The sequence below is a fragment of the Odocoileus virginianus genome, chromosome 31 (assembly GCF_023699985.2).
Source record: "Odocoileus virginianus isolate 20LAN1187 ecotype Illinois chromosome 31, Ovbor_1.2, whole genome shotgun sequence".
NCBI classification, from domain to species: Eukaryota; Metazoa; Chordata; class Mammalia; order Artiodactyla; family Cervidae; genus Odocoileus; species Odocoileus virginianus.
The window spans coordinates 2,022,497-2,046,493 of NC_069704.1; the positions used below are offsets into that span (position 1 = coordinate 2,022,497).

Genomic DNA, 23,997 nt, shown 5'->3' on the forward strand with positions numbered 1-23,997 from the left:
TCCAGCCTGGTTGTTGCCCTGTGATCCCACCTCTCCCATGAGTTCATGGTTGTAATTCTGTGGATGATCTGACTTTTCTTGTTTTTAGGATGGGAGCCATTCTCTTTGCAGCTCTTTACATTCCAAGGTGAAGCTGGGCCATTCTGATGTGGGGGCTGTTTGAGAGCACAGGATGGTCATGGAAAACTTAGAGTTACACTTGGGAATCAGTGTGAACTGGGTCCATAGGCCCTGGTCTCCAGTATGGAGTCCAACAGAGAAGGGCTGGACCCTGAAGCTGGACTAAGGGAACTTATCTGGTCCCGGGTGACCTGTGGGCTTCCTTGATCTTGGTCTGGGCTCTAGGCCAGGCCAGAGTAAGGCTGGCCCATGGTGGACTGTGGAGAGATGGGCGGCCTTCCAGCACAGGCTGTGTGGTTTGGCACGTCACTCTCTTGCATGTGTGACAACCTTTGGCGGGCTGACCTTTGTTGCAAACATCAATTCTCAGCGTCCAGTTGTAGCTGAATGTTCCAGTCCCAAAGGCTCTTGCTTATGTTCAGAGAGCAAAGTATCAGCTGCTAACACTGACGGTTTCTATTTCAGGAAGACAGTTCACGAATGTCTTTTAAGAAAAAGTTTCCCTTAAGACACAACACAAAGAAAAAAGGTATGTCATATAGATGTTGAAGAAATAGAAATGTATATATCCTGTAATAATTCAGCTATGCGCGGGGATACGGTAAGAACCTGTTATAAACAGCTAGTCAGATTTGTCTCCTGAAACAAGAGTTAAAATGTGCATGGAACACTTGACAGAGCAAAGGTCTTAGTTCCTGCCCCCACAGAGCCTCGTGGTGATAACACCACCAAATGAGAAATCCCTTCCCTAATTTCTTCCATACCTATTCATTAATGATCATAATGGTTTATACTTGTAGTTTTAAAAGCAGTTTACAAGAGATTTTCCCATACACGCCTTCTAGTGTAGCATATCAACCATGAGGCGCAGGAAATGACGTATCACAGTATTAAATGACGCAGTGTGTTGCAGACTGTGAAGATGGATGCGTTCTTAACCATTTTTCTTTTTATCACATAAGTTGGGTATTTTATGGATGAGGAGACTGAGGCATAGACAGGGTGCATGCTTCCTAGGGTCAGGATGGTTTCCTAGGTTCCTGAACTTGTAACATTGTAGCCAGAACTCACTCTAGGGTGTGTCTTCCTTTGGTTTTTTGTTTTTTGTTTTAAGTCATTATTGAATTTGTTACAATATTACTTCTGTTTTAGGGCTTTGGGTTTTTGGCCTCAAGGCATGCAGGACCTTAGTTCCCTGACCAGGGATCAAACCCTCACCCCCGGCATCTGGAGGCGGTGTCTTAGCCACTGGACACCCAGGAAGCTGTCAGGGTGTGTCTTCTGAGGTCTGAAGCCTCATGCCTGGGGGTGGAGCCCTCAGTTCACCCTGGGGCTTAAAGGGCAGCTCAAATCTCCATCAGCAGCTTGTGTGCTCTTTCAGTTCAGTTCAGTTCAGTCGCTCAGTCGTGTCCGACTCTTGCGACCCCATGGACTGCAGCACGCCAGGCCTCCCTGTCCATCACCAACTCCCGGAGCTTGCTCAAACTCATGTCCATCGAGTCAGTGATGCCATCCAACCATCTCGTCCTCTGTCGTCCCCTTCTTCTCCTGCCTTCCATCTTTCCCAGCATCAGGGTCTTTTCAAATGAGTCAGTTCTTCACATCAGGTGGCCAAAGTATTGGAGCTTCAGCTTCAGCATCAGTCCTTCCAATGAGTATTCAGGACTGATTTCCTTTAGGATGGATTAACTTTCCTTTAGGATTGTATGCACTTTGGGTGTACTTTATTCCCCCTACAAAGCACCTACAGGTTCCTTTCTCTGAAGTGTGGTGATTACAATCTTGCGAAACAATCGTGTCCTGGGAAAGGAGCCAGTAGTCAGGATTATAGAATACTGTGGCTCCCCCGCCCTTCCCCTGTGGCCTCCATGTGTGGGGACCTGTGGTTGTTCCCCTTGAGGAAGGTAGAGGAGGCGTGTTTGCCACAGGAGAGGCTGAAGAGGTCCTCAGCAGCTCGTATGGAGGCGGGTCAGCCCCAGCTCCCGTCTGGTGGGCAGGGGACCACCCATCACATCTCAACCGCCGACTTCCTTTAGCATTTATACGTGGTAAAACCTGGTGGCTCAGATGGTAAAGAATCTGCCTGCTAGGCAGGAGACCTGGGTTTGATCCCTGAGTCAGCAAGATTCCCGGGAGGAGGAAATGGCAACCCACTCCAGTATTCTTGCCCAGAGAATTCCATGGAGGGAGGAGCCTGGTGGCCTACAATCCACAGGGTTCCAAAGAGTCGGACTCAACTGAGCGATTAACACAAAACATAGATTAAACCAACCCTGGGGGGAGCCTTGAAGAGAAAAGAGAGCTGAAGGAACAGTTGAAGATTTCCCGTGGAAGAGGTGAGCATGGAGTCTTGTCAGACCCCAGGAAGCAGAGCCACCAGGAGTTGGAGCGGGCCCAGCGAGGCTGGGTCAGGGGCGGGGGGGTGCCTTCAGGCTCCAAGACGGCAGAGTTCGTTGTGCAACATTCCATGCTGTTTCTCACCTATATCCTGGGAGCAGCGACAGATCCAGGAAGACAGGGTTCCTCAAGCTGACCTTGTGTTGTGACGTTTGGGGTTTCAATTTTAAAATTGCATTGTAATTGTCAGTGTCTCCACAATCAAAATCTTTCAACCACGATTTCCTTTGAATGTGGGGGAATGTCTACCTTTCCATTTTCTACTCTTCTTGGTAACTTAAGAGAAAAGTCCTCATTCATAAATGCCAGTAAAGTGATCAGAGAAGATACTCTGTTTTCAAGAAGAGAGGTTTTTATAAAGTGGGTCCCAGGTATTAAAAGGTGAAGGTAGTATTTACCCTACAGGGGAGCAGACAGCCACGTGGGTGCTAGGTTCCCAGTTAGTGGCCAGAAAGAAACCTGCTGAGCATCACAAATAGGCGTGTCCTTGCAGTTTAAGGGACTTCCAAGTGGCTCAGCTGGTAAAGAATCTGCCTGCAATGCAGGAGACTGGGGGTCGATCCCTGGGTCAGGAAGATCCCTGGAGAAGGGAATGGCAGCCCACTCCAGTAATCTTGCCTGGAGAATCCCGTGGACACAGAGGTCTGGAGGGCTGCAGTTCTTGGGGTCGCGAAGAGCCGGACACGACTGAGTGATCACACACACACATCTGCAGTTCAGGGTGTGTCTAAGCCCCGGCTTCTCCTCCTCGCTATTCGATTTTCCACAAGAGGATGCTCACGAGGGAACAGTTCACCCCAGAGAGGCGTCTCCATGGGCAGAGTCCACCCCGTCTTCCCTTCCAGCCTCCCTGTGCCGTTTCCCTGAAGTCAAGGACCTGCGTACTTGAAAAAAAAACCCATTAAATTCTGTCGGCTTTTATGGAGCTTTAAGTATATACAAAATGTGTATTGAACCATCTGCTGTAACAATAATTTACAACAATTCCTGCACAGACATCTCCTTCTGATTCTTATTTTCATTTTAACCACCTTGCTAGGTGACGATCGTCATTTTACAGAGGAGGAATCAGAGTGATTACCTGTCTTATCCTTGGTGGCAGAGGTGACAGTGGAAAGAGCAGGGATTCAAGCAGCTCCACCCGCTTCTCCCTCCCCACTCTTGCCGGGGAGGCACTGAGCTGGGTGCTGGGGGCGGTGAGCTGGGTCATGGCTGTGGCCCTGGAAGTGGGGCTTGGGGGGGCTTGTCCGTAATGCCGGTCCTGAGCGCCCGATGAGGGGGCTCTGAGTGATGTCAGGGCCCCCGCCCCCCAGTTTGTTTGCAAGCTCCTCTGGGCTCTGCCTGGGAGCTCCGAAGTTCAAGGACAGCCTCTGAGCGGTGTCGCACCTGCAAACAGGACACAGAACTTTGGGAGCTCACCGTGGCCCCACGGAGCTTTGTGCAGGGGAGGGCATGAGCCTGTCTCACACCTCACCCAGACAACGTTACCTTCCCTCCCGAGTGCTCACGGCTGTTCCCGCCCATCCATCCTGTCAGCTTCTGTAATCAGTGCTCCAAAAGTCTCGGAAGTCTTACCAGTCGCCACACTGTTTCCAAACACCACGGCGCCTTACCTCTTGTGAGAGTTTGCAAGTTTCGTTTTTTCTAGGAGACTAAGGCAGTTTTAAGTCCCTGAAGTTTAATTCAAAACAGTAATACTTTTTTTTTCTCACTAAGAATAATTTTTGACTGTGTTCCATTGCAGTTATTTTTGTTTTTTTTTGAGAACTGAGAAGTGGCAAAGGAATCAAAGAATCAGAAAAAAAAATAATTTTTTCCCCTCTGTGATTTCCACCTGCTTCTCTCTGCTTTGGAGCACTCACAGTTCCTGGGGCAGAGTCCCAGGAGCAGCATGATGCTGCCCAGTCCCCAGGCGATCTGGCTTCTGAATCCCATTTTGCACAAGTGGGTCTTGCCGTGTGCGGTCATCATCAGAGCGACCTTGAGCAGAACGGGACTCTCTGGGTCTCCGGGCTCTCAGCTCTCACGTCCTCCCACCCCAAAGCGACCCCTCCCGCCGCCTCCTCTTCCTACCAGGTGGCCTGTGGATAAGCCTCTGCTCTCGTGAGCTGTCATCAGTTACAGTGCACAGTGAGGTTAAAGCAGTGACTTGGCTTTCTTTGTGGATGGAGCCACCTTTTCTTTGAAGATGCTGTTAGTAAGGAGGTGTGGGGGTCCAGTACCTGAGTTCTCAATTCCGTTGCTCTGTCTTCCGAGTAGGCTTGTGAGCTTCCCTGCTCTGTAGGTAAGAAGGTTAGCCGCACAGACCATACTCCACTGAATACACACCTTGTTTCACCCGAGGGTGAGGACAGCTGAAAGCAGACCGAACGCTTCCTGTTTGCTCGGTGGTCCGGGCCCCAGTCTTGTGGTGTGAACGCCATGCATCCACCATCACGTCTCATTGCGCTCTCACAAGTGCGCAGTCTGCAGTCACTAACCAGGTGGTGCTTCCTTCCATTAGTAAAAGACCTTGGTTTGGTCCCTGGGTTGGGAAGATCCCCTGATTACTTGAGAGACCTGCTTAATGATATTCTGTGATCCTTTACTTCGATGTAAAGTGATGCTTGGGTTTGCTACATGGGGCAAAGGATGGTAAGCACTGCCCCTGCATCCAGAGTCTGCTAACAGCCCTGGACCACGGGCTAAGCTGGTCCAGGAGGCGGGGTGTAGCTACTCCAGGGAGGGGGAGTGGGCAGTACAGTCTCAAGATGCGAACGGCAAAGAGGCTGAGGTTGTTTTAGGGGCAAGGAGGGATGAAGGCTTGGGAACCCGCTTCCAGGCATGTGGCAGAGTGAGCAGCTGTCGCTCAAGAGGACTGTGGGGAGACCGGGTCCTCGGGAGGATGTGACTTGGGTCAGCTCCTGCAGGACACGCCTCTCCATCAGCAGTCTGCATCGGGGAGTTTATCTTGAGGCCGTAAAATCAGAGATAAGTGCTGATTTTGTATCTCCAGATGTCATCTAGGTTACAACTTAAAACAACAAGTGGTGGGTCTGTGACTTAAATTTACTTTCATTTGGGGGGGTGGCTATTCTCTGTTTTCCAAGTATTCTGTCATGAGCAGCACATGTGAATGTAGAAAACGGAATTATTTTAGGAATAAAAACCCTTACCGGTTGCAGGAGAACTGTTGAATCTAGAATCAACAGAGTTGATCTGTGATTCTAGGTCTCCGGTTGGGTCTTCAAGTCACTGTCAGAGAGTCTGTGAATTCATACTACTCTCTGATGTGATTTGTAAAAGGGCTTGGGGCTTCCTGGGTGGCTCAGTGGTAGATGCGGCTTTGATCCCTGGGTTGGAAAGATCCCCACTCCCTCATTCTTGTCTGGAAAACCCCATGGACAGAGGGTCCTGACGGGCTACAGTCCACAGGGTTGCAAAAGACTCAGACACGAGTTAACGAAAACAGCAGCAAAATGCAAAGACCTGGTGAACGTCTTTGCTGATGGTTTGAAACACGCCTCGCTCACAGAGAGGCCGGATGCCTGCATGGCTGTCACCAAACACAAAAATAAATGCCCTCTAACTTAGGGTTCCTAACTGTCACAATGCAATTACCCCTGAAACCAAAACATTGGACTCGTTTTCACAAATTCCAGCCTGACATCTTGATTCATAACGAGCAGCTGCAGTAGACTCCGGCAGCCTCAAAAATGAGTGAAAATGAAGACAAGATTTTGAAGTAAGTGTTGAACACAGGACTTAACAGTACGTTCAAATCACACGACTGTATACCGGGCATTAGGGGGCTGCTTTGTGGACAAAGGCAATGGTTTTTCTGATTTCATCCAACTGTTGTGGTTCGTGGTAGCCTCTGACCTCCCACGACTGTCAACGAAATCAGCCATCTCTTGAAAATCTCAGTTCTTACTCCTTTTCCTCTCTGCTCCAACGTTCAGATTCTCTCAGCTGCTGTTGCTGGCAGTCTAACCTCTCCAATCATCTCTCCTAACAGCTTCTCCGATTTCTTCCCTTATGACCGGCAGCTCCCCCAGCTGCTCTCGTCTGGCTGTTCCATCTCACTTGCCAACATGTCAGGTCTTCAGAACAGCCTCAAGCTAGTTCTTTTTGGCCCCTAAGTTCAATTTAACTGGAGGGCTTATTAGCAAGAATATTTGCGTGTTAACTATGTCAGTGGAAACTACATACTGACGTGTTATCGGAGCGCACATCTGTACAGAGTAACCGTTTTCAGGCTGTGCTGATGGACCGGCAGAGATGCTCATGAACTTTAAAGTGCCTGAAATCAAAGCAGAATGTCAGATGAGAGGCTCAGTGGGCGGACTGGCAGAAGTCTTATTGCATTTATTTACACTGTGCTTGTGTGTACCAGCGCTTTGTAGCTTGCAAGTGTTGATGTAAATCGCACATTTCTAGTTTTAGCATTTTTCACTGGACACAGAATATTATAATTTTCCTGCCCTTTACTGTTGAGGTTTTTGACAAGCAGCTGCCATGGAAACTGAGTGACGTTTTCTGATTGGTGGTGAGGTACACCCGACATGTGCACTTTACAGTTTCCTGGTCTGGCTGGAGAGCCCCTGGCCCCCTGGGATCCCTTGTATGGAGGAAAGGAAATACCAGCATGTGCCCCCCACTGCCTACTGGGAAACTGCAGGAGGGAGAGCTGGGGGAAAAAAAAAAAACACCTTAACTAAAATATGCTCTTTTTCTTAGAAGAAGAGAAACAAGAAGATCAAAATTCCATCGCCCCATAGTCTCAGAGACCATGGTTGGCATAACATTGATCTGACCTCCTGTGTCATAATGCAGGGTCCTGCTTTCGCCGAAATGGCCCTAAACGCCTCGCTGCTCACCTCTGCGTGCTGGCATGCCCCGCATGCTTTTAGCTGTGGGTCTCACACCACCATCTCATGGGACGAAAACCTTTAAGTTGGTGTATTAATATCTGGGTTTTCCTTTCTTTCTTTTTTCAGCATCTCTCAAGAACCTCAGCAAGAATAAGAAAGTGGTTCCGTTTCCTGGTAAGAGAATGGCTATCATGATGGTTTGTGGGGCGCCTGGGAGACGGGTCCTTGGCAGTTACCCCCAGAAATGTGTGCACAGCGACCCCGCTGGGCCACCCCCGGAACTTCCATTTGGGGGCAGTGTCCACGCAGCCTGTCTGGCTTGGCACAAGCTGACCCTCTCATGACTGTGCTCTGACCTCTGCAAACCCTCTTTTGTATGGCACCATATTTAGGCGGACTGACAAAGGAGGATTTTCACACAGCAGCATAGTCACACTGACTGTCAGCCAGCGATTCCATCCAGGCAGACTTTGCATTGTTGAACTATGCAGTCATTTTAAGATTTAAAATAGCATTTTATAAGGAAAAAGGAAAGAAGAGAAAACAAAAAAAAACCTGGTACTTGGAGTAAGAAGGTGCGGGTTTCAACAGGAGACTTCAGACAAATATGGAAATTCTTAGGGGCTCTGAAGTGACACATTTTTAGCCACATTTAGGGGCCTGTTGGATTATGGGTTCAATTCTGAAAGGATACAATATAGAACAAGTGTGCAAGGTCAGAGACGCCTCACTGATGATTGCATTTAAAAGGTGACGTGAACTCGGGGATTTTTGAAATTGTTTTATTACATATCAATACAGCACATGTATTACTGTATATTAATGTTTCATGCAATTTCATATTGAAGAGTACGGTGATCTGTTATTCACATCTCACTACCATTTTTAATTTTGCACATTCTAAGTTTGTATGTCTTTAGGGATGCTTTGCCTATGGGACTAGACACTGCTGGTCCATTTATTATTTATTCCTTTTTTTCATTTATCAAGCATTTTCCAAGTACTTTCCGTGTGCCAGGCTTGGGGAAAAAAAGATGCCTAGGACACAACGCCTGCCTCAGGCAGCTGCCAGGTGGGGCCTCGGGCCCAGCAGAGGTCAGCCCGCCTGCCGGTGCAGGAGGGAGCCTGGAGGGGGTGCTAGGCCGACTGTGAGTGGCGCGCGGTTGCACCTTCCTGGGGGTTGGCCAAGTGCAGTTTCACCTCCTCCTGCCTCTCACCTCCTCGGCCTTTCATTTTCATATAATCGACTATTACCTTGTGAAGGGTTTTCGTCTTTCTTCTATAATAGTCCCCTCCTTTGTTTTCTCTCTTTAAACCTGTTGTGGTAATAAGTATCATGCATACAGTTTGTCTTCCACATCCGTGGATCCAACCAACTGTGGATCAAAAATATTAGGGAAAAAGTTCCAGAACGTTTCCCAAAGCAAAACTTTGCCAAGTGCAGGTGACCGTTTACATAGTGTCTTAACTGTCCTGCGCAACAGCTGCTCAGATAGCGTTTGCATCATGTTAAGCATTCTAAGAATCTAGACGTGATTTAAAGTATATCGGAGAACGTGCCTAGGTTGTGTGCAGACACCATGTCCCGTCATGTAAGGGACCGGACATCCGTGGGGTCCCCGGAACCACACACGCGGAGGGATCAGTGATCACAGTTCACTGTGGCCTTTGATCACGTATCAACATGATCTTACATTTCTGAAGATCCACTTTCACCTGTTTTTTTTTCAAGAAAGAAATAACTGAGACCCAGGAAGAGAAGGCAATCTATCCAAGATTATTCTGAATGTAGGTAGACGAACCAGCACTCATGAGTCACTTAAATCATCCTTTAAAAAGGAAACAGAATAGTGGGGAGTTGCCCACCCCGAGCTCGGCATCGAGTGCTGAGAGAATTACAGGTGAGCTTGGAGCCGCTGTGCCGTTCTCTGGAAGCTCATTGCTCCCGGGTTGGGACACAGGTAGACGCAGACAGAGATAGAGGCTTGTGCTGGAGACCCTGGAAATGCCCCGGGGAGAGAGTGGCTGACGTCCTGGGCCAGGAGAGAGGATGCAGGGGGCGCCGGGAGGTGTTCAAAGGAGGGGACTGTGCAGGTGGACTGCAGAGGGTCGGGGGGTCTGCTGGAGGGCTGGGCAGTGCTGAGAAGGGGGTCAGCGCAAGGGGGCCGTGTGTGCAGGCGTGGGGAGGGGCGGTGGGAGCCGGCGGTGCAGCCGGAGCAGAAGAATGTCGGGGGGCCGTGTGAGGGGAGAGATGGGGATGCAGGTGCTCCAGCCCAGGTCTGCTGTGTCCCCGAGAGCAGGCGGGGCCAGGTGCCGGTAAAGGTACCAGCCCCAGGTCTCGGGGACGCGAACCATTAGTGTTCATTTCTCAGCTGCACAGCTTGCCGCGGGGTGGAGGCTCCCCTGGGCGTCTCCCCTCCCAGCGCTGACTAGGGATCTGGGGGCTTCATGATGCTGCCGCCTTCCAGAGGAGAGGAGAGACAGGAGGTTACATGAGACCCTCCCCAGCTCAGCCGGGAACAGGGCTTCATGTTCTCAGCCCTGTGGTCGGACGAGGCCCTAGCCCCCCATCCCAGGTGCGAGCTGGCCGGGAACCATCCGCGGCAGCTGGACCCTAGGGCGGGAGCACAGCTGGGTCCGCTGGTCACTGCTGCCACACCCCGGGTGTCACTCTAGGGGCCTGGCCTCTGTCCTGTAGATGATGTTAAAGCGAGGAGATGGTGTGATCAGGTTCATGCTTTAAAATCATCACTCTGCCAGCAGGAGGCGGGGACGGGAGAGGTACTGTCTGTAACGTCTATTAGATGGCGTGAACCATGGAGTAGGGCTGCACAGGAGAGACGGACTGCAGGACCACATGGACCAGACCTGGCCGCGGAAGGGATAGGAGAGATGAGGCTGACGCTGGAGCTGGGCACTCTGGATTGGGCTCTGGTGCAAAGTTACTCCTGCAAACAAGAGCAGGAGCAGGTTTGGGGGGAAGGACGGTATCAGCGTGCCGGGGTGTGAGGCGCCTGGCTTCTCCTGGGTTCTGTGCAGCTCCAGCTGAAAGCATCTTTCCTTGGGCTGTTTCCAGCGGTGGTGTTTTTAGGTTTTCGGGACATCCTCTGCTTTCTGACGGCAGGGGGAGTTTATTTCTGCAGGATTCGCTTGGCGTGGGCGAGCGCGGTTGGGCTGGGGGGAGGTTGGTCGTCACCCAGGAATCCTCCTCTCTCCTCAGGCAGTTTTCATGTGTTGGCGCCTCTTCTGGAGAACATCGGCTCTGGATTCTCCTGCACTGACGCCTTCTTTTTAATTTTTATGAAAGTGCCTTCCCTCCCTCTGTGGCTCTTAGAAAAATCAAGCCTTCCCAGTAGCTTGTCAACTTCTAAACAGTGAATGGACATTTCTAAATGAGAGTAAAAGCGATAAAACATGTAAAAGCACTTTGTCAGCATAATGTCATATGTGAAAACTTTTTCCTTAATACTATCACTGTCATTTTGAAATCAGTGATATAGTAACAGTGCTTGTCATTTTATGATTTAGTTCATGTGGTTTAGATGGCTAATATGTTTACTGGTGGTTTTGTTTTATTTTATTTACTGAAAACAAGAAAAGGAACCAAATGACATTCTAGAGGACAAAAATACACCTGTACGGCCAGACACTCCAGTTGAAGAAGACCAAAGAGAACCTCCAGTGGGACAGCAGTCACAGGGGTCATCACCAGGACAACCAGACGTGGGACAGCAGTCACAGGGGTCATCACCAGGACAACCAGACGTGGGACAGCAGTCACAGGGGTCATCACCAGGACAACCAGACGTGGGACAGCAGTCACAGGGGTCATCACCAGGACAACCAGACGTGGGACAGCAGTCACAGGGGTCATCACCAGGACAACCAGACGTGAACCTTGACAAGCAGGAATCAGCTGAACAGTGGTCCTTGGGACAGCCGTCCCAGGAACAGGTGCCCGACAAACAAGAACCCCCTGAACCGTCATCCTTGGGACAGCCATCCCAAGAACAGCTGACTCAGGGAGACGACAAAGAACAACAGATACCATGAAAACAAAGTATCAGCCGTAGCTTTGAAGAACAGCAGTCTGAAGCTAGAAAGATCAAAAGGCAAATGGAAATAACATTAGGCATTTTTTTTCACATGATGCTGAAGAGGTATGGCCGAAGGATATTACAATTGTGAATTTCATATTTTGGTGCCCAGACATAAAGTTTTCAACCAATGATTAAGACTAAATGTATCTGGAATTCTTTCTTCTGTTCCCTGAGTGTAAAGCTGGGAGGGAGTGGTTGGTGAGATTGAATGGACGGTTATCACGTGGCCTAGATCATCCCTCTTTCTTAGAACCTCGCCCATATCTGGCGTTCCAGAGCGACTCAGCCATCCCCAAAATGATACATATTTGCATAGTTATCCATAATTAATTATTCCTATTTAAAAGTTATTTAAGACATAATTATAATACATATTGGGGCTTCCCAGGTGGCGCTAGTGGTAAAGAATCAGCCTGCCAGTGTAAGAGATGCAAAAAAACCCGGATTCGATCCCTGTGTTGGGAAGATCCTCTGGAGGAGGAAAATGGCAACCCACTCCAGTGTTCTTGCCTGAACAATTCCACAGACAAGAGGAGCCTGGCGGGCTACAGTTCACAGGGTCACAAAGAGTCGGACACAGCTGAGCGGCTGAACATACACGTAATACATGTGATACATAAATCTACACACAAATATCTGCATTGCTTATACACATGCCTGCACAGACATGTCAGAAATAGGCAATAGAGCCCCAGCAAATGGTGTACTTTTGTTGGTGAGGAGAGTGGACTTTCAAGTCAGACTACGCAAGTGTGACCTCTCCACTCACTAAGTACGTGAACTAGGTCTGTCTCATCCATTAATTGGGGCTGATAGTAATGCCTGACTCGGGTTGTTGGGGTGATTGACAGTGACATCGCTTATTAAGAAGCCTTCGAACAAGAACACATGGGAGGCACTAAAAGCGTTGGCTGTGCCGTCACTTCATTTTGGTGGTTGTCTTCTCTGCTAAATGAGAGAAGGCAAGCTGGAGTTTCTGCGAAGATCATTACCAGCTTTGACTGTTCAGAGGGTTACCTGAGCTGCTTGACTGCTAGAACAAAGCTAGCAACAAGGATTTCAGGATTGTCAAGCCCTAGTTAAAAATCATACCAGTTCTTTACCATCTGTTAATTAGTAATACAGTGTTTGCCTGTGGAAGGAGAAAGGAGAGTGATTATTTCACCACTTCATGGTTTCTTGGTGTCAGACCTGACCGTAGCATTTGTTACACCCTAAGGAGGAAATCGCAACCAAATGGAAGCCATCTCCATCCTGTCTTTAGATATTTTCAGTTAATCAATACGTTTCTGATGGAGAACCCATTGGCTGACCTGGCCTCATTCTCACTATGTTTTATGAGAAGGAATTCAGAGCTGTATGTCCCAGTCCCTTTGCCCAAGGCTTCAGTCCTGGGTCTGGTGTGTGTTACTGTGGAAAGAAGATGGGTTTGGGGTAAGAACCTCCAGTTCGGCCCACGTCACCCTTCATGGACCCAATGGTCTTGACCTTGGTCTTCTGTAAAGCAAGAAGGATGATGTGAGAGCTAGGAGCAAGTCCAGATATCATGGCGTTTACACCATAGGGATTAATTAATGACCCAAAGACGCGGGTGACCTGTGCAGCTTATAGCGACAGGGTAGGACTTGGACTCATGGTTTCCTTTATTTCCCTCTTAAAAAAAAATTTTTTTAATTACAAATCACTAAAATATTTAATCTGTCTTAGTATAGAATTATTGTAATGACAAATGAAACTAAACTCTCTAAAATTCACAGTAGTGTGCTGGTATAAGATAGAATCTTTATTTTAATGGGTACATAAATATCGCTTCATTTAAAATACTGCATCCAATGACACCCACATTTGTGGCCTAACTTTAGCGTGGTCTGGGTGCTGGAGGAGTAATTCAGTTTTACGATCAAACAAAAAAACTGAAATTCAAGCAATGCCATAGCAGCTCAGCACCTTTAGAGAATGGGGGCTGGGGGCTGGGGTTGGGGGAGAAGATGGAGGCAGGGCAGGAGGGACCCCAAGGGTCTCCTTAGATCAACCAAAATGAGATGACCACTCACCCCGAACTAATTTCAGACTCATTTTGAAATAAATTTGTCAAGGTTGTTTTCTGCACCAGCGCCTGCCCCGCAGCAAACCACTGCCTGGATGCACTGCTATTAGTTTCCATCTCGTACCGTAGATCCTGACGCTCAACACGACACAGACTGTGGCCCAGAAAATCACCCAGAACCTCCAGACTTCACAGAAATACCAGCTCTCATGAGAACTGGGAGTGGACTGTGGCCAGACCACAGCTGTAGGAAGTTTTCCCTTTAACCTGCTTTTTTATGTCTTTCAGATGGCCTAGGAGTGGAAACCATTAAATTAAAAAAATCACCTTTGTATCCACTTGAAGTCAGTTTTTCTTCCATCATGATGCTTCTGTCTCACATATGGACAGTTTGACAACAAGAAACCACGTCCGGGGTGAAGCAAGGCCCCAGGCAGTAGTGAAACCTCAGGAGCTAGAGATGAGGGCTTCTCGTGGGTCCCATGTGTTTCTGATTCTTTTTCTTGATGATATTTCTTTTTAGTAAACATTTAGAAGAGTGAAATGTGGTTCTTTAAAATTAAGGCTCACAGGGATAATTCAGAAAACCAGAAGGGTTTGGAATAACATCTGCACATTTCCCCTCATGACTTTTTTTTTTTCTTGGAATGTGTATTGAAAGGTATGGTTTTATTTTTATGCAACATGGAAGGTCTCACAAAGAGGTATCTAGAACCTCCACTTTGTGAATTTCAAAGTGTGAAAATATTTTATCTGTTGAATGATTAATTCCAAAAGAAAGAAAAAAGTTACCAAGGTGAGCTGGGAAATGGGTTTTAAAATTTACTTTTTCATAATGACAAAAGTAATACCCACGTAGCTAAGTGCAAAGATTTAACAATTTTCTTTAGCAAAGATTTTAAATACAGCAAATAATATATGCCTTCACATCACTCTGTTTGGAGTTGGGGGGTTGTTTTGCTGAGCACACATAGAGCTCTTAGCTGTGTGTTGTTTGCCTTCTAGTCACAATTAAAGAAGCTGCAGGCTATTTACCTTTGCATTTCAGTTTAAAAAAAATCATGTGCTATCAACAAGGTTAAATTTTCAAAATTAGAAATTCATTTATTTTTTAATATTTACTATTGAATTGGAGGATAATTGCTTTACAATGTTGTGCTGATTTCTGCCATATAACAGCATGAATCAGCTAGAACTATATGTATGTCCACTCCCTCTTGAACCTTCCTCCTACCAAGATTAGAGATGTAAATACTGGCATCTCCACGACACGGGGCATTGCTTCGCTGAGGACTTAAGCATATATTCTGTGACACTTACTGACTCCCCTGGTGGCTCAGACAGTAAAGCGGCTGCTTACGATGCAGGAGACCCGGGTTCGATCCCTGGATCAGGAAGATCCTCTGGAGAGGAAGTGGCAACCCACTCCAGTACCCTTGCCTGGAAAATCCCATGGACGGAGAAGGCTGGTAGGCTACAGTCCATGGGGTTGCAAAGAGTTGACACGACTGAGCAACTTCACTTCACTTATTGATAGATAATATAGTTATAACCATTGGTAACAGGCTCAACAGTGTCAACTTCTTATATTTGATACTTAACATGCTTTGGAAGTCAGCCTGCATTGAAATGTGTCAGACCTATTGGGGTATGCAAGAGAAAGTGAAGAAGTAGGAAAAAAGAGTTTGGATGTCTGCCAAGCCTTCTGAACTGAGTAGGGAAGCCGGAAGGAAAATGAGTATAGAGTGGAGACATATTCCTCTTTTACAAAAGTATATGGTAAAATAAACTATTTGTGTTTCCACCGAAGTAGCACGTGTTATTTGTATGTGAGCAGCTGCTTCTTTCCTATTGTTTTAAGATTCTCTCTTTGCTTTTGGCTTTCATAGTTTAATCATGATATGTCTAGGTACATACCTCTTTGAGTTTATCCAGCTTGCAGTTTGCTGAGTTCCATGTTCAGCTATTGATTGGACAGAGATCCTGGGTATGCGGTTTTGGAGGGCCCCAAACCCACTCTGGGAGCCCCAGCTGGCTCGGGGGTAAGAACCCACCTGCAGTGCGGGGGCCGCAGGGGACACAGGCTCGACCCCCGGGTCGGGGAGCCCCCTGGAGGGGGGCAGGGCGACCTCTCCAGTGCTTTCACCTGGAGCGTCCCCTGGGCAGAGAAGCTACAGTCCATGCGGTCTCGGAGTCGGACATGCCTGAAGCGATGCATGCACCCATGCACACAAACCCATCCTGCCTTCTCCTGTGGGTGCTAAGCTGTGGTTTTCACAGTTGTGAGATGATCCATTTTCAAGGTGATTGTTGAGCTGGGGAGAGGGAGCTAGGAATAGGTCAAGTTAAAATGTCACAAAGCCTGCTGTTGCTACGGAGATTCAGTTATTTTTCTTAAATAAATGCTCCTTGGACAGCTGCAATCCTTTGATTAATTTCTAGAGTCCTAAAAAGGTGATTTTGACCCTTTTTGCTAGTATTCTTGTTACTTTTATGAAGGAGTGGACTTTTGATGGTCTTTACTGAGCTATTTCAGAAATGCTTCTCTTGTGGCATTCTTGACGTGGCAACTGGTGAGAATGCAGATGCCTCCATTTTTGCACCTGCCACATGTTCTCTCTTGGTTTATTTTTTTTTTCATTTATTTTTATTAGTTGGAGGCTAATTACAATATCACAGTGGTTTTTGCCATACATTGACATGAATCAGCCATGGATTTACATGTATTCCCCATCCCGATCCCCCTCTCCCACCTCCCTCTCCACCTGATCCCTCCAGGTCTTCCCAGTGCACCAGGCCCGAGCACTTGTCTCATGCATCCGACCTGGGCTGGTGATCTCTTTCACCCTAGATAATATACATGTTTCGATGCTATTCTCTCGAAACATCCCACTCTCACCTTCTCCCACAGAATCCAAAAGTCTGTTCTATACATCTGTGTCTCTTTTTCTGTTTTGCATATAGGGTTATTTTACCATCTTTCTAAATTCCATATATATGCATTAGTATACTGTATTGGTCTTTATCTTTCTCTCTTACTTCACTCTGTATAATGGGCTCCAGTTTCATCCATCTCATTAGAACTGATTCAAATGAATTCTTTTTAATGGCTGAGTAATATTCCATGGTGTATATGTACCACAGCTTTCTTATTCATTCGTCTGCTGATGGGCATCTAGGTTGCTTCCATGTCCTGGCTATTATAAACAGTGCTGCGATGAACATTGGGGTGCACGTGTCTCTTTCAGATCTGGTTTCCTCAGTGTGTACGCCCAGAAGTGGTATTGCTGGGTCATATGGCAGTTCTATTTCCAGTTTTTTAAGGAATCTCCACACTGTTCTCCATAGTGGCTGTACTAGTTTGCATTCCCACCAACAGTGTAAGAGGGTTCCCTTTTCTCCACACTCTCTCCAGCATTTATTGCTTGTCGACTTTTGGATAGCAGTCATTCTGACTGGTGTGTGATGGTACCTCATTGTGGTTTTGATTTGCATTTCTCTGATAATGAGTGATGTTGAGCATCTTTTCATGTGTTTGTTAGCCATCTGTGTGTCTTCTTTGGAGAAATGTCTGTTTAGATCTTTGGCCCATTTTTTGATTGGGTCATTTATTTTTCTGGAGTTGAGCTGCAGGAGTTGCTTGTATATTTTTGAGATTAATCCTTTGTCTGTTGCTTTGCTTGCTATTATTTTCTCCCAGTCAGAGGACTGTCTTTTCACCTTGCTTATAGTTTCCTTTGTTGTGCAAAAGCTTTTAAGTTTAATTAGGCCCCATTTGTTTATTTTTGCTTTTATTTCCAATATTCTGGGAGGTGGGTCATAGAGGATCCTGCTGTGATTTATGTCAGAGAGTGTTTTGCCTATGTTCTCCTCTAGGAGTTTTATAGTTTCTGGTCTTACATTTAGATGTTTAATCCATTTTGAGTTTATTTTTGTGTATGGTGTTATAAATTGTTCTAGTTTCATTCTTTTACAAGTGGTTGATCAGTTTTCCCAGCACCACTTGTTAAAGAGGCTGTCTTTTTTCCATTGTATATTCTTGCCTCCTTTGTCAAGATAAGGTGCCCATATGTTTGTGGATTTATCTCTGGGCTTTCTATTCTGTTCCATTGAAATACTCGAGGAGATAATAGCTGAAAACTTCCCTAAAATGGGGAAGGAAATAGTTACACAGGTCCAAGAAACCCAGAGAGTCCCAAACAGGATAAACCCAAGGCGAAACACCCCAAGACACATATTAATCAAATTAACAGAGATCAAACACAAAGAACAAATATTAAAAGCAGCAAGGGAGAAACAACGAATAACACACAAAGGGATTCCCATAAGGATAACAGCTGATCTAGCAATAGAAACTCTTCAGGCCAGAAGGGAATGGCAGGACATACTTAAAGTAATGAAAGAGAATAACCTACAACCCAGATTACTGTACCCAGCAAGGATCTCATTCAGATATGAAGGAGAACTCAAAAGCTTTACAGACAAGCAAAAGCTGAGAGAATTCAGCACCACCAAACCAGCTCTTCAACAAATACTAAAGGATCTTCTCTAGACAGGAAACACAGAAAGGTGGTATAAACGTGAACCCCAAACAACAAAAGTAAATGGCAACAGGGACCATACCTATCAATAATTACCTTAAATGTAAATGAGTTGAACGCCCCAACCAAAAGACAAAGGCTGGCTGAATGGATACAAAAGCAAGACCCCTATATATGCTGTCTACAGGAGACCCACCTCAAAACAAGGGACACATACAGACTGAAAGTGAAGGGCTGGAAAAAAATATTCCACGCAAACGGAGACCAAAAGAAAGCAGGAGTCGCAATACTCATATCAGATAAAATAGACTTTCAAATAAAGGCTGTGAAAAGAGACAAAGAAGGACACTCTCTTGGTTTATATAAACACAGAGAAGCAGATCAGTAATCCCGTATCGCCACCAGACTGGGGAATGGCGTGTCAAGTCCTCAGTCTTGGAAGTCCTCAGTCTCTGTGATTGGTACATGTGAGAGTCTCCTTCACCTGACTTTGGGTGGATGTGGAAAGTGAAAGTGGGAGTCGCTCAGTCGTGTCCAACACTTTGCGACCCCATGGACTATACAGCCCATGGAATTCTCCAGGCCAGAATACTGGAGTGGGTAGCCTTTCCCTTCTCCAGGGCATCTTCCCAGCCCAGGGATCGAACCCAGGTCTCCCGCACTGCGGGCAGATTCTTTACCAGCTGTGCCACAGCGGAAGCTCTTGGGTAAATGTGGGAGGAAGCGTTATTCTTCCTCCACCTAAAGGGAAGCAGGGAAGGAAAAGCTGAAGCATTCTCCATTAAGCAAATGATTAAGATGGTCTTATAAGTTATCATCTGAACTAGGGTACTTTTGATAGTGAGAAAGGCTGCGGAAATAATTTAATATATGTATGTGTGTATAAAGGGAGGGAGGGAGAGAAGACAGACATATACCCAGGTGTACATGTACACACACACACACACACACACACACACACACTGAGAGTGATTGACCTCCAAACTGATTTTTACCACAGTGGTGCATCTGAAGATGGTTCTATTAAAAAACACATTTTGAAACTTTTGAAAGCAAGTTTTGTATAAAATAAAAGGTATCCACATACATTAAAGCAAACAGGACTTTTTGATATAGATAATCTGAACTAAGAAAAAGCAGAATAACCATTCTTGGTACATATTCATGTATGTTAATTGCCTTCCTAAAATTATATTTGTTTAATACCATGTCCCTGTATTTTCGAAAGATATCAGTGTTTAATATGGTCTAATTATTGCATCTTCTGTGCACACTATTATATTTTTAATTCAGAAAATTCTCTAGAGGTGCTGAGGGACCTGGTAAACTCAGAGCAAATTTTGCTAAGTATAAAAATCCTCACTACTATTTCAAAAATATTGAAATTAAAAAATACTTCAGGCAGATATTTTTGTAGTTTGCTCATTGCTTCCATGCAGGGCGCCTTTTGTTGACAAATATTTTTACAGAACAAAACTCAGCAAAGAAGTTGTTTCTACTGGTGACTTTTTAAAATGTTTTGTTTTTATGCTGCAGAATCACAGACCCTCTCAATTTTGTGTTATTGTGATAAAATAGAAATTTAATCCAATTAAAAAATAGGTTCTTCATAAACTTCCTACCAGTTGACAAAATTCCACGAAATTACGGGATTTCCAAATTAAGCCCTCCACTTGAACTCTCATCGTTCAATACGTTGAATGCCTCCTTGGTTTTTTCGGCCGCAGTGCGTGGCATCTGGGATCCCAGACCGGGGATGGAACCTGAGCTCCCTGCAGTGGAAGCTCAGAGTCCTAACCTCTGCACTGTTAGGGAAGTCCCATGCTTTGCTTTTCTGAGGATACGTTTCAGTGAACCTCCTGGTTTTAAGCTTTTCCCTCAATAATTGGAAGTTGCCAAAGCTTGTAATTATATAAGGTTAAACACTTTATTTGGCTCTGTTTGTGGAATAATCTGATCAAAGCTTACAACTGATTTTGAACAGACTATAACCAGTATTTAGAAAAAATTGAGAAATGTTTATTCCAGTATGGATGAGAAACAAGACAGTAAAATGTGTTTTGTGAGCCATGCAAATCAAGAATACTGGAGACTGTGGGTGAGTGCTGGGGCTCCTGTCCGTGGAAAATGCATGACTTTGAAGCACAGATGCTGTGCCGGTGACCCCAGCTTCCAGGGTCTTCTGCTTGCTTCCTGAGTCTCGCGTGAGCCTGGGTTGGGGGAGAAGCTGCCCACCTCTGCTCCTGTAACGGGCATCTCCCTTTAGTTGACTCCCTGGTCGTCTGCCTCAGCCCTCCTGTGGCTGTCCAAAGGGGCAGCGTGTCTTCTCATGAAGTGTTAGTGATGTGGCCATCAATTCAAACAGGTGGGCACAGGTTGTATCTGGAAATGGCATCTAGGCTGGAAGAATGCTGCCTATCACCAAGATTATGGATTTCTTTTAAGCAGTATCTCTGCTGCTTATGTATAAGGTGAACTGAAGTGAAACTCGCTCAGTCGTGTCCGACCCTTTGCGACCTCGTGGACTATACAGTCCATGGAATTCTCCAGGCCAGAATACAGGAATGGGTAGCCTTTCCCTTCTCCAGGGGATCTGCCCAACCCAGGAATCGAACCCAGGTCTCCCGCATCACAGGCAGATTCTTTACCAGCTGAGCCACCAGGGAAGCCCAATTTATAAGGTATGTCTAGTATTATCCACAGCTCATAACTCAACTAAACAAATGAAAAGAAAATTCAGAGAAAGCCCAACTTTAACTGCACATCATGGACTCATAGGGTGCTATGTTTATTCCTCAAACTTCCACTTTAAATGCTGAAATAAAACATTTATAAAAGAGTATGAGATTTGACTAAATTTTGAGGTTTAGAGTGGTTCTGCCCAGAGAATTAAAAAATGTTGGGTGTAATGTGTTGTTGGCATTGTTCATGGGCGACACTAACAGGCATTCATTTGAATAAAGTTTCCATTGTGTATTTTTCAGTGGTAAAACAAGTTTACATGCCCCTGAAGATGAATTCTTTCCTGAAAAAAATACACAAAGGATATTCAAAATTTTAAAAGTTGGAAAATCGATGAGCTTCACTTTTTTTCTTATTCCTCGAGTGACCTATTTTGATGTATTAGTATTTCTGGAATTCTGCATAATGGAGGAATTCCAGAGTGTGATGGAAGAGATATCAGAGAACACCCACCTCCGTGAGACACACACTTTGGTGAGCTCGCCGGCAGACTGAAGTGCCTGGAAGCAATTCCTTCTTTCATTTTTATTGAAAAAAACATGACCCATGAAAACTTAGAATTTTTCAGGCAACACTGATTTGGGACATGTTTTCATGTTTTCCCCGCAGTTTTTACAAAAGATGCTTTTCAGTGATGCTCTCCGCAGATCTGAGCACAGGCAGCAAAGGGCCTGCGGCATCCTTTCCCGGGGCAGGACCCGCTGCCTGTGCCCCTGAGCGGAGGATGCGGTCAGCCCCTCACCTGGTTGCTCCTGGTGCTCCGCTCCCCTGCCCTGGAGGGCATCCTCTCTGACGCCGCAGGTGCAGAGCGCGCACCTTGGTGCAGGTGTCACTCCGGCCTCTTAGTTTGAGGGGTTGGAGGGCACAGGGCAGAGAGTGGACCGGCTTCTCTGGTGGGAGGGGGGGGTGGGCGGGGAGCGGCCGCAGGGCTGAGGCGGGAGGGGCGGGGAAGCAGCCGTAGGGCTGGGCCAGGCCCTGCGGAAGGGCACCTCCACGCACTCCGACCTGCTGGTCTCCCCTGGGTTTGCTCTTGGTGCAGACTCCAGGTCAGTCCATCTCCCCCCATACTCTGGGGGTTCATGTGAGTTCACTTGAATTTTAGACGGCTTTTTTCCTATCTAGTTTAGCGCCCAAGATTGCTAATTCTGATGTCCAATCTGCCCTTTGATACCAGCAGTGTGAGTTGTCAACACAAATAATTATTGACAGACAGTAGGAGGAGCTGGCTCACATCTCTGGAGAAGGTTTTCAGATACCGATGCTGCATGAATTCGCATCAAGACTGAACAGCAGGAGACAGTAAAGCCTGCTGATCCGCTTAAGCTTCTCTACCCTCATGTGGTGACTGCAGAGGCAGGCTAAGAGTATTTCCAGAGGAAATAACTTACAAGAGCAGCTCCTCATAATTTCCTAGGTGGGATTCAGAATTATGAGTCTCCCTGGCTTACTGAAGTATTGAGAACTCTGAGGCTTCCTTGTGGTAGCAAGCTTCATACAGTGTTTCATCGGACGTCATAGCCCACTGCAGCAAGCAGGAAGCCCAAGAGATTCCCTGGTAGTGGCAGACCAGCCCTTTGTTATTGCTCATTGTAAAATATCACGGCTTACAAATAGTCAATCATTCTGTGTTCAGTCGCTCAGTGTTGTCCGACTGTTTGTGAGCCCATGGACTGTAGCCCACCAGGCTCCTCTGTCCATGCGATTCTTCAGGCAAGAATGCTGGAGTGGGTTGCCATTTTCCTCCTCCAGGGAATCTTCCCAACCCAGGGATTGAACCCATGTCTTTATGTCTCCTGCATTGGCAGGTGGAGTCTTTCTTTACCATTAGCACCACCTGGGAAGCCCAGTTAATCAATCTAGACCTTTAGAAATGTCAGATCAGAAAGTCAAAAATAGAAGTCTAGAAACAAAACACCCTTTGAGCTGTTCCATACACATGCCTAGTTTTGCTAATGGAAAGTATTCTGAAAAAATTTACCCTCTGATAACTTGCTAGCCATGGTCTGAAGTAGGTCATTTATGTCTATCTGCCACTTCTCTTCCTTTCTTTGAGGATTCACTGCATTTCTAGTGAGGGGATGTGCTGAGCTGCTCATATTAATGCCCAAAGGAGTGACCTTAGCCAGCCAGAAACGAAATCTAGTGTGCTGAGAGCAATCCAGAATGCTGTTTGGCTCGTGTTTTGGATTTTCATGGGGTCAGAGTCATGTGGGCAGAGGCTACATTCAACTCTTGTTTGGTTCGTAAGTCATGTCCGACTCTTCGCGTAAGTCATGTCCGACTCTGGGACCCCATGGACTGCACCACGTCAGGCTTCCCTGTCCTCCACCATCTCCCGGAGTTTGCTAACATTCATGTCCATCGAGTCAGTGATGCCATCCAACCACCTCATCCTCTGCCGCCCCCTCTCCTTTTACCTTCAGTCTTTCCCAGCATCAGGGCCTTTCCGAATGACCCATTTCAACTCTGTGTAGCTCATAATGCAAGAATCTCCATTCTCTCCGGCAGAACCCCCAACCTCCTTGTCACCAGACTCAGGTAGGGGACAGATTCCTTGACTGGTCTTTCTGAGGCCCTTGGGTGCATTCCTCATGGCATTCCCTGCTGGGAAGATGCTGAGACCGTGGTGAAGGAAGACAGCAGGTGACTGCCCAAGGCATAGGGCGATGGACAGGAGAAAATCTAATTTAATCTAATTTAATATGTGTGAATGGAAACCTCACATAGTCAAGGGGGTCAGAGGCAGAAAGGGAAAATGAGGTTTGCACAGCACCCTGAGCTCAGGAATGGGATGGGCCTGGGGCTGCCGGGGCCAAGAGGGCCGTTGCCTGGACAACGCGGGGCAGGGCAGGTGCTGGGTCTGGCACAGAACTGGACTCCAGCAGTCACGCCTCTGGGGGAAACCCAGTTTAAATTCTGTTGGGTAGTTAAGGGAGGGGCCCAGGAATTGTCTTAAGCCTGCATCGTCTTGCCTGCCTTAAGTTCGGAATAACACTCCTGCCCGAGGGCACGTCTTGGGGAGGCCTGGGCTGCACCCCGCATGCTCCTTCAGCAGAGTGGAGCCCGTGAGCCAGCACTTCCTCACTTGAAGAATGAGGACGCTCTTTTGTCCCTGAGATCCTCTGGCCGGTTAGTAAGTCTGTGTTAACAAGGCACATGTCTGTGTGAGACAAAGGCGGCGCGTGACGCGCGGAAGA

At 46.8% G+C, this 23,997-nt stretch overlaps 1 protein-coding gene across 2 annotated transcripts in view; it reads left to right on the forward strand.

The window, feature by feature from the left end:
* The window catches only part of DCDC2C (doublecortin domain containing 2C), a 66,363-nt gene extending 54,751 nt beyond the window's left edge, over positions 1-11,612 (forward strand). For both annotated transcript variants that reach the window (XM_070459176.1, XM_070459177.1), the window contains 3 exons: positions 586-649; positions 7,497-7,544; positions 10,966-11,612. In XM_070459176.1, coding sequence (XP_070315277.1) covers positions 586-649; positions 7,497-7,544; positions 10,966-11,423 — 570 coding nt within the window. In that variant the 3' untranslated portion in view covers positions 11,424-11,612. The remainder of the gene's footprint in view (positions 1-585; positions 650-7,496; positions 7,545-10,965) is intronic.
* The last annotated feature ends 12,385 nt before the right edge of the window (positions 11,613-23,997 follow it).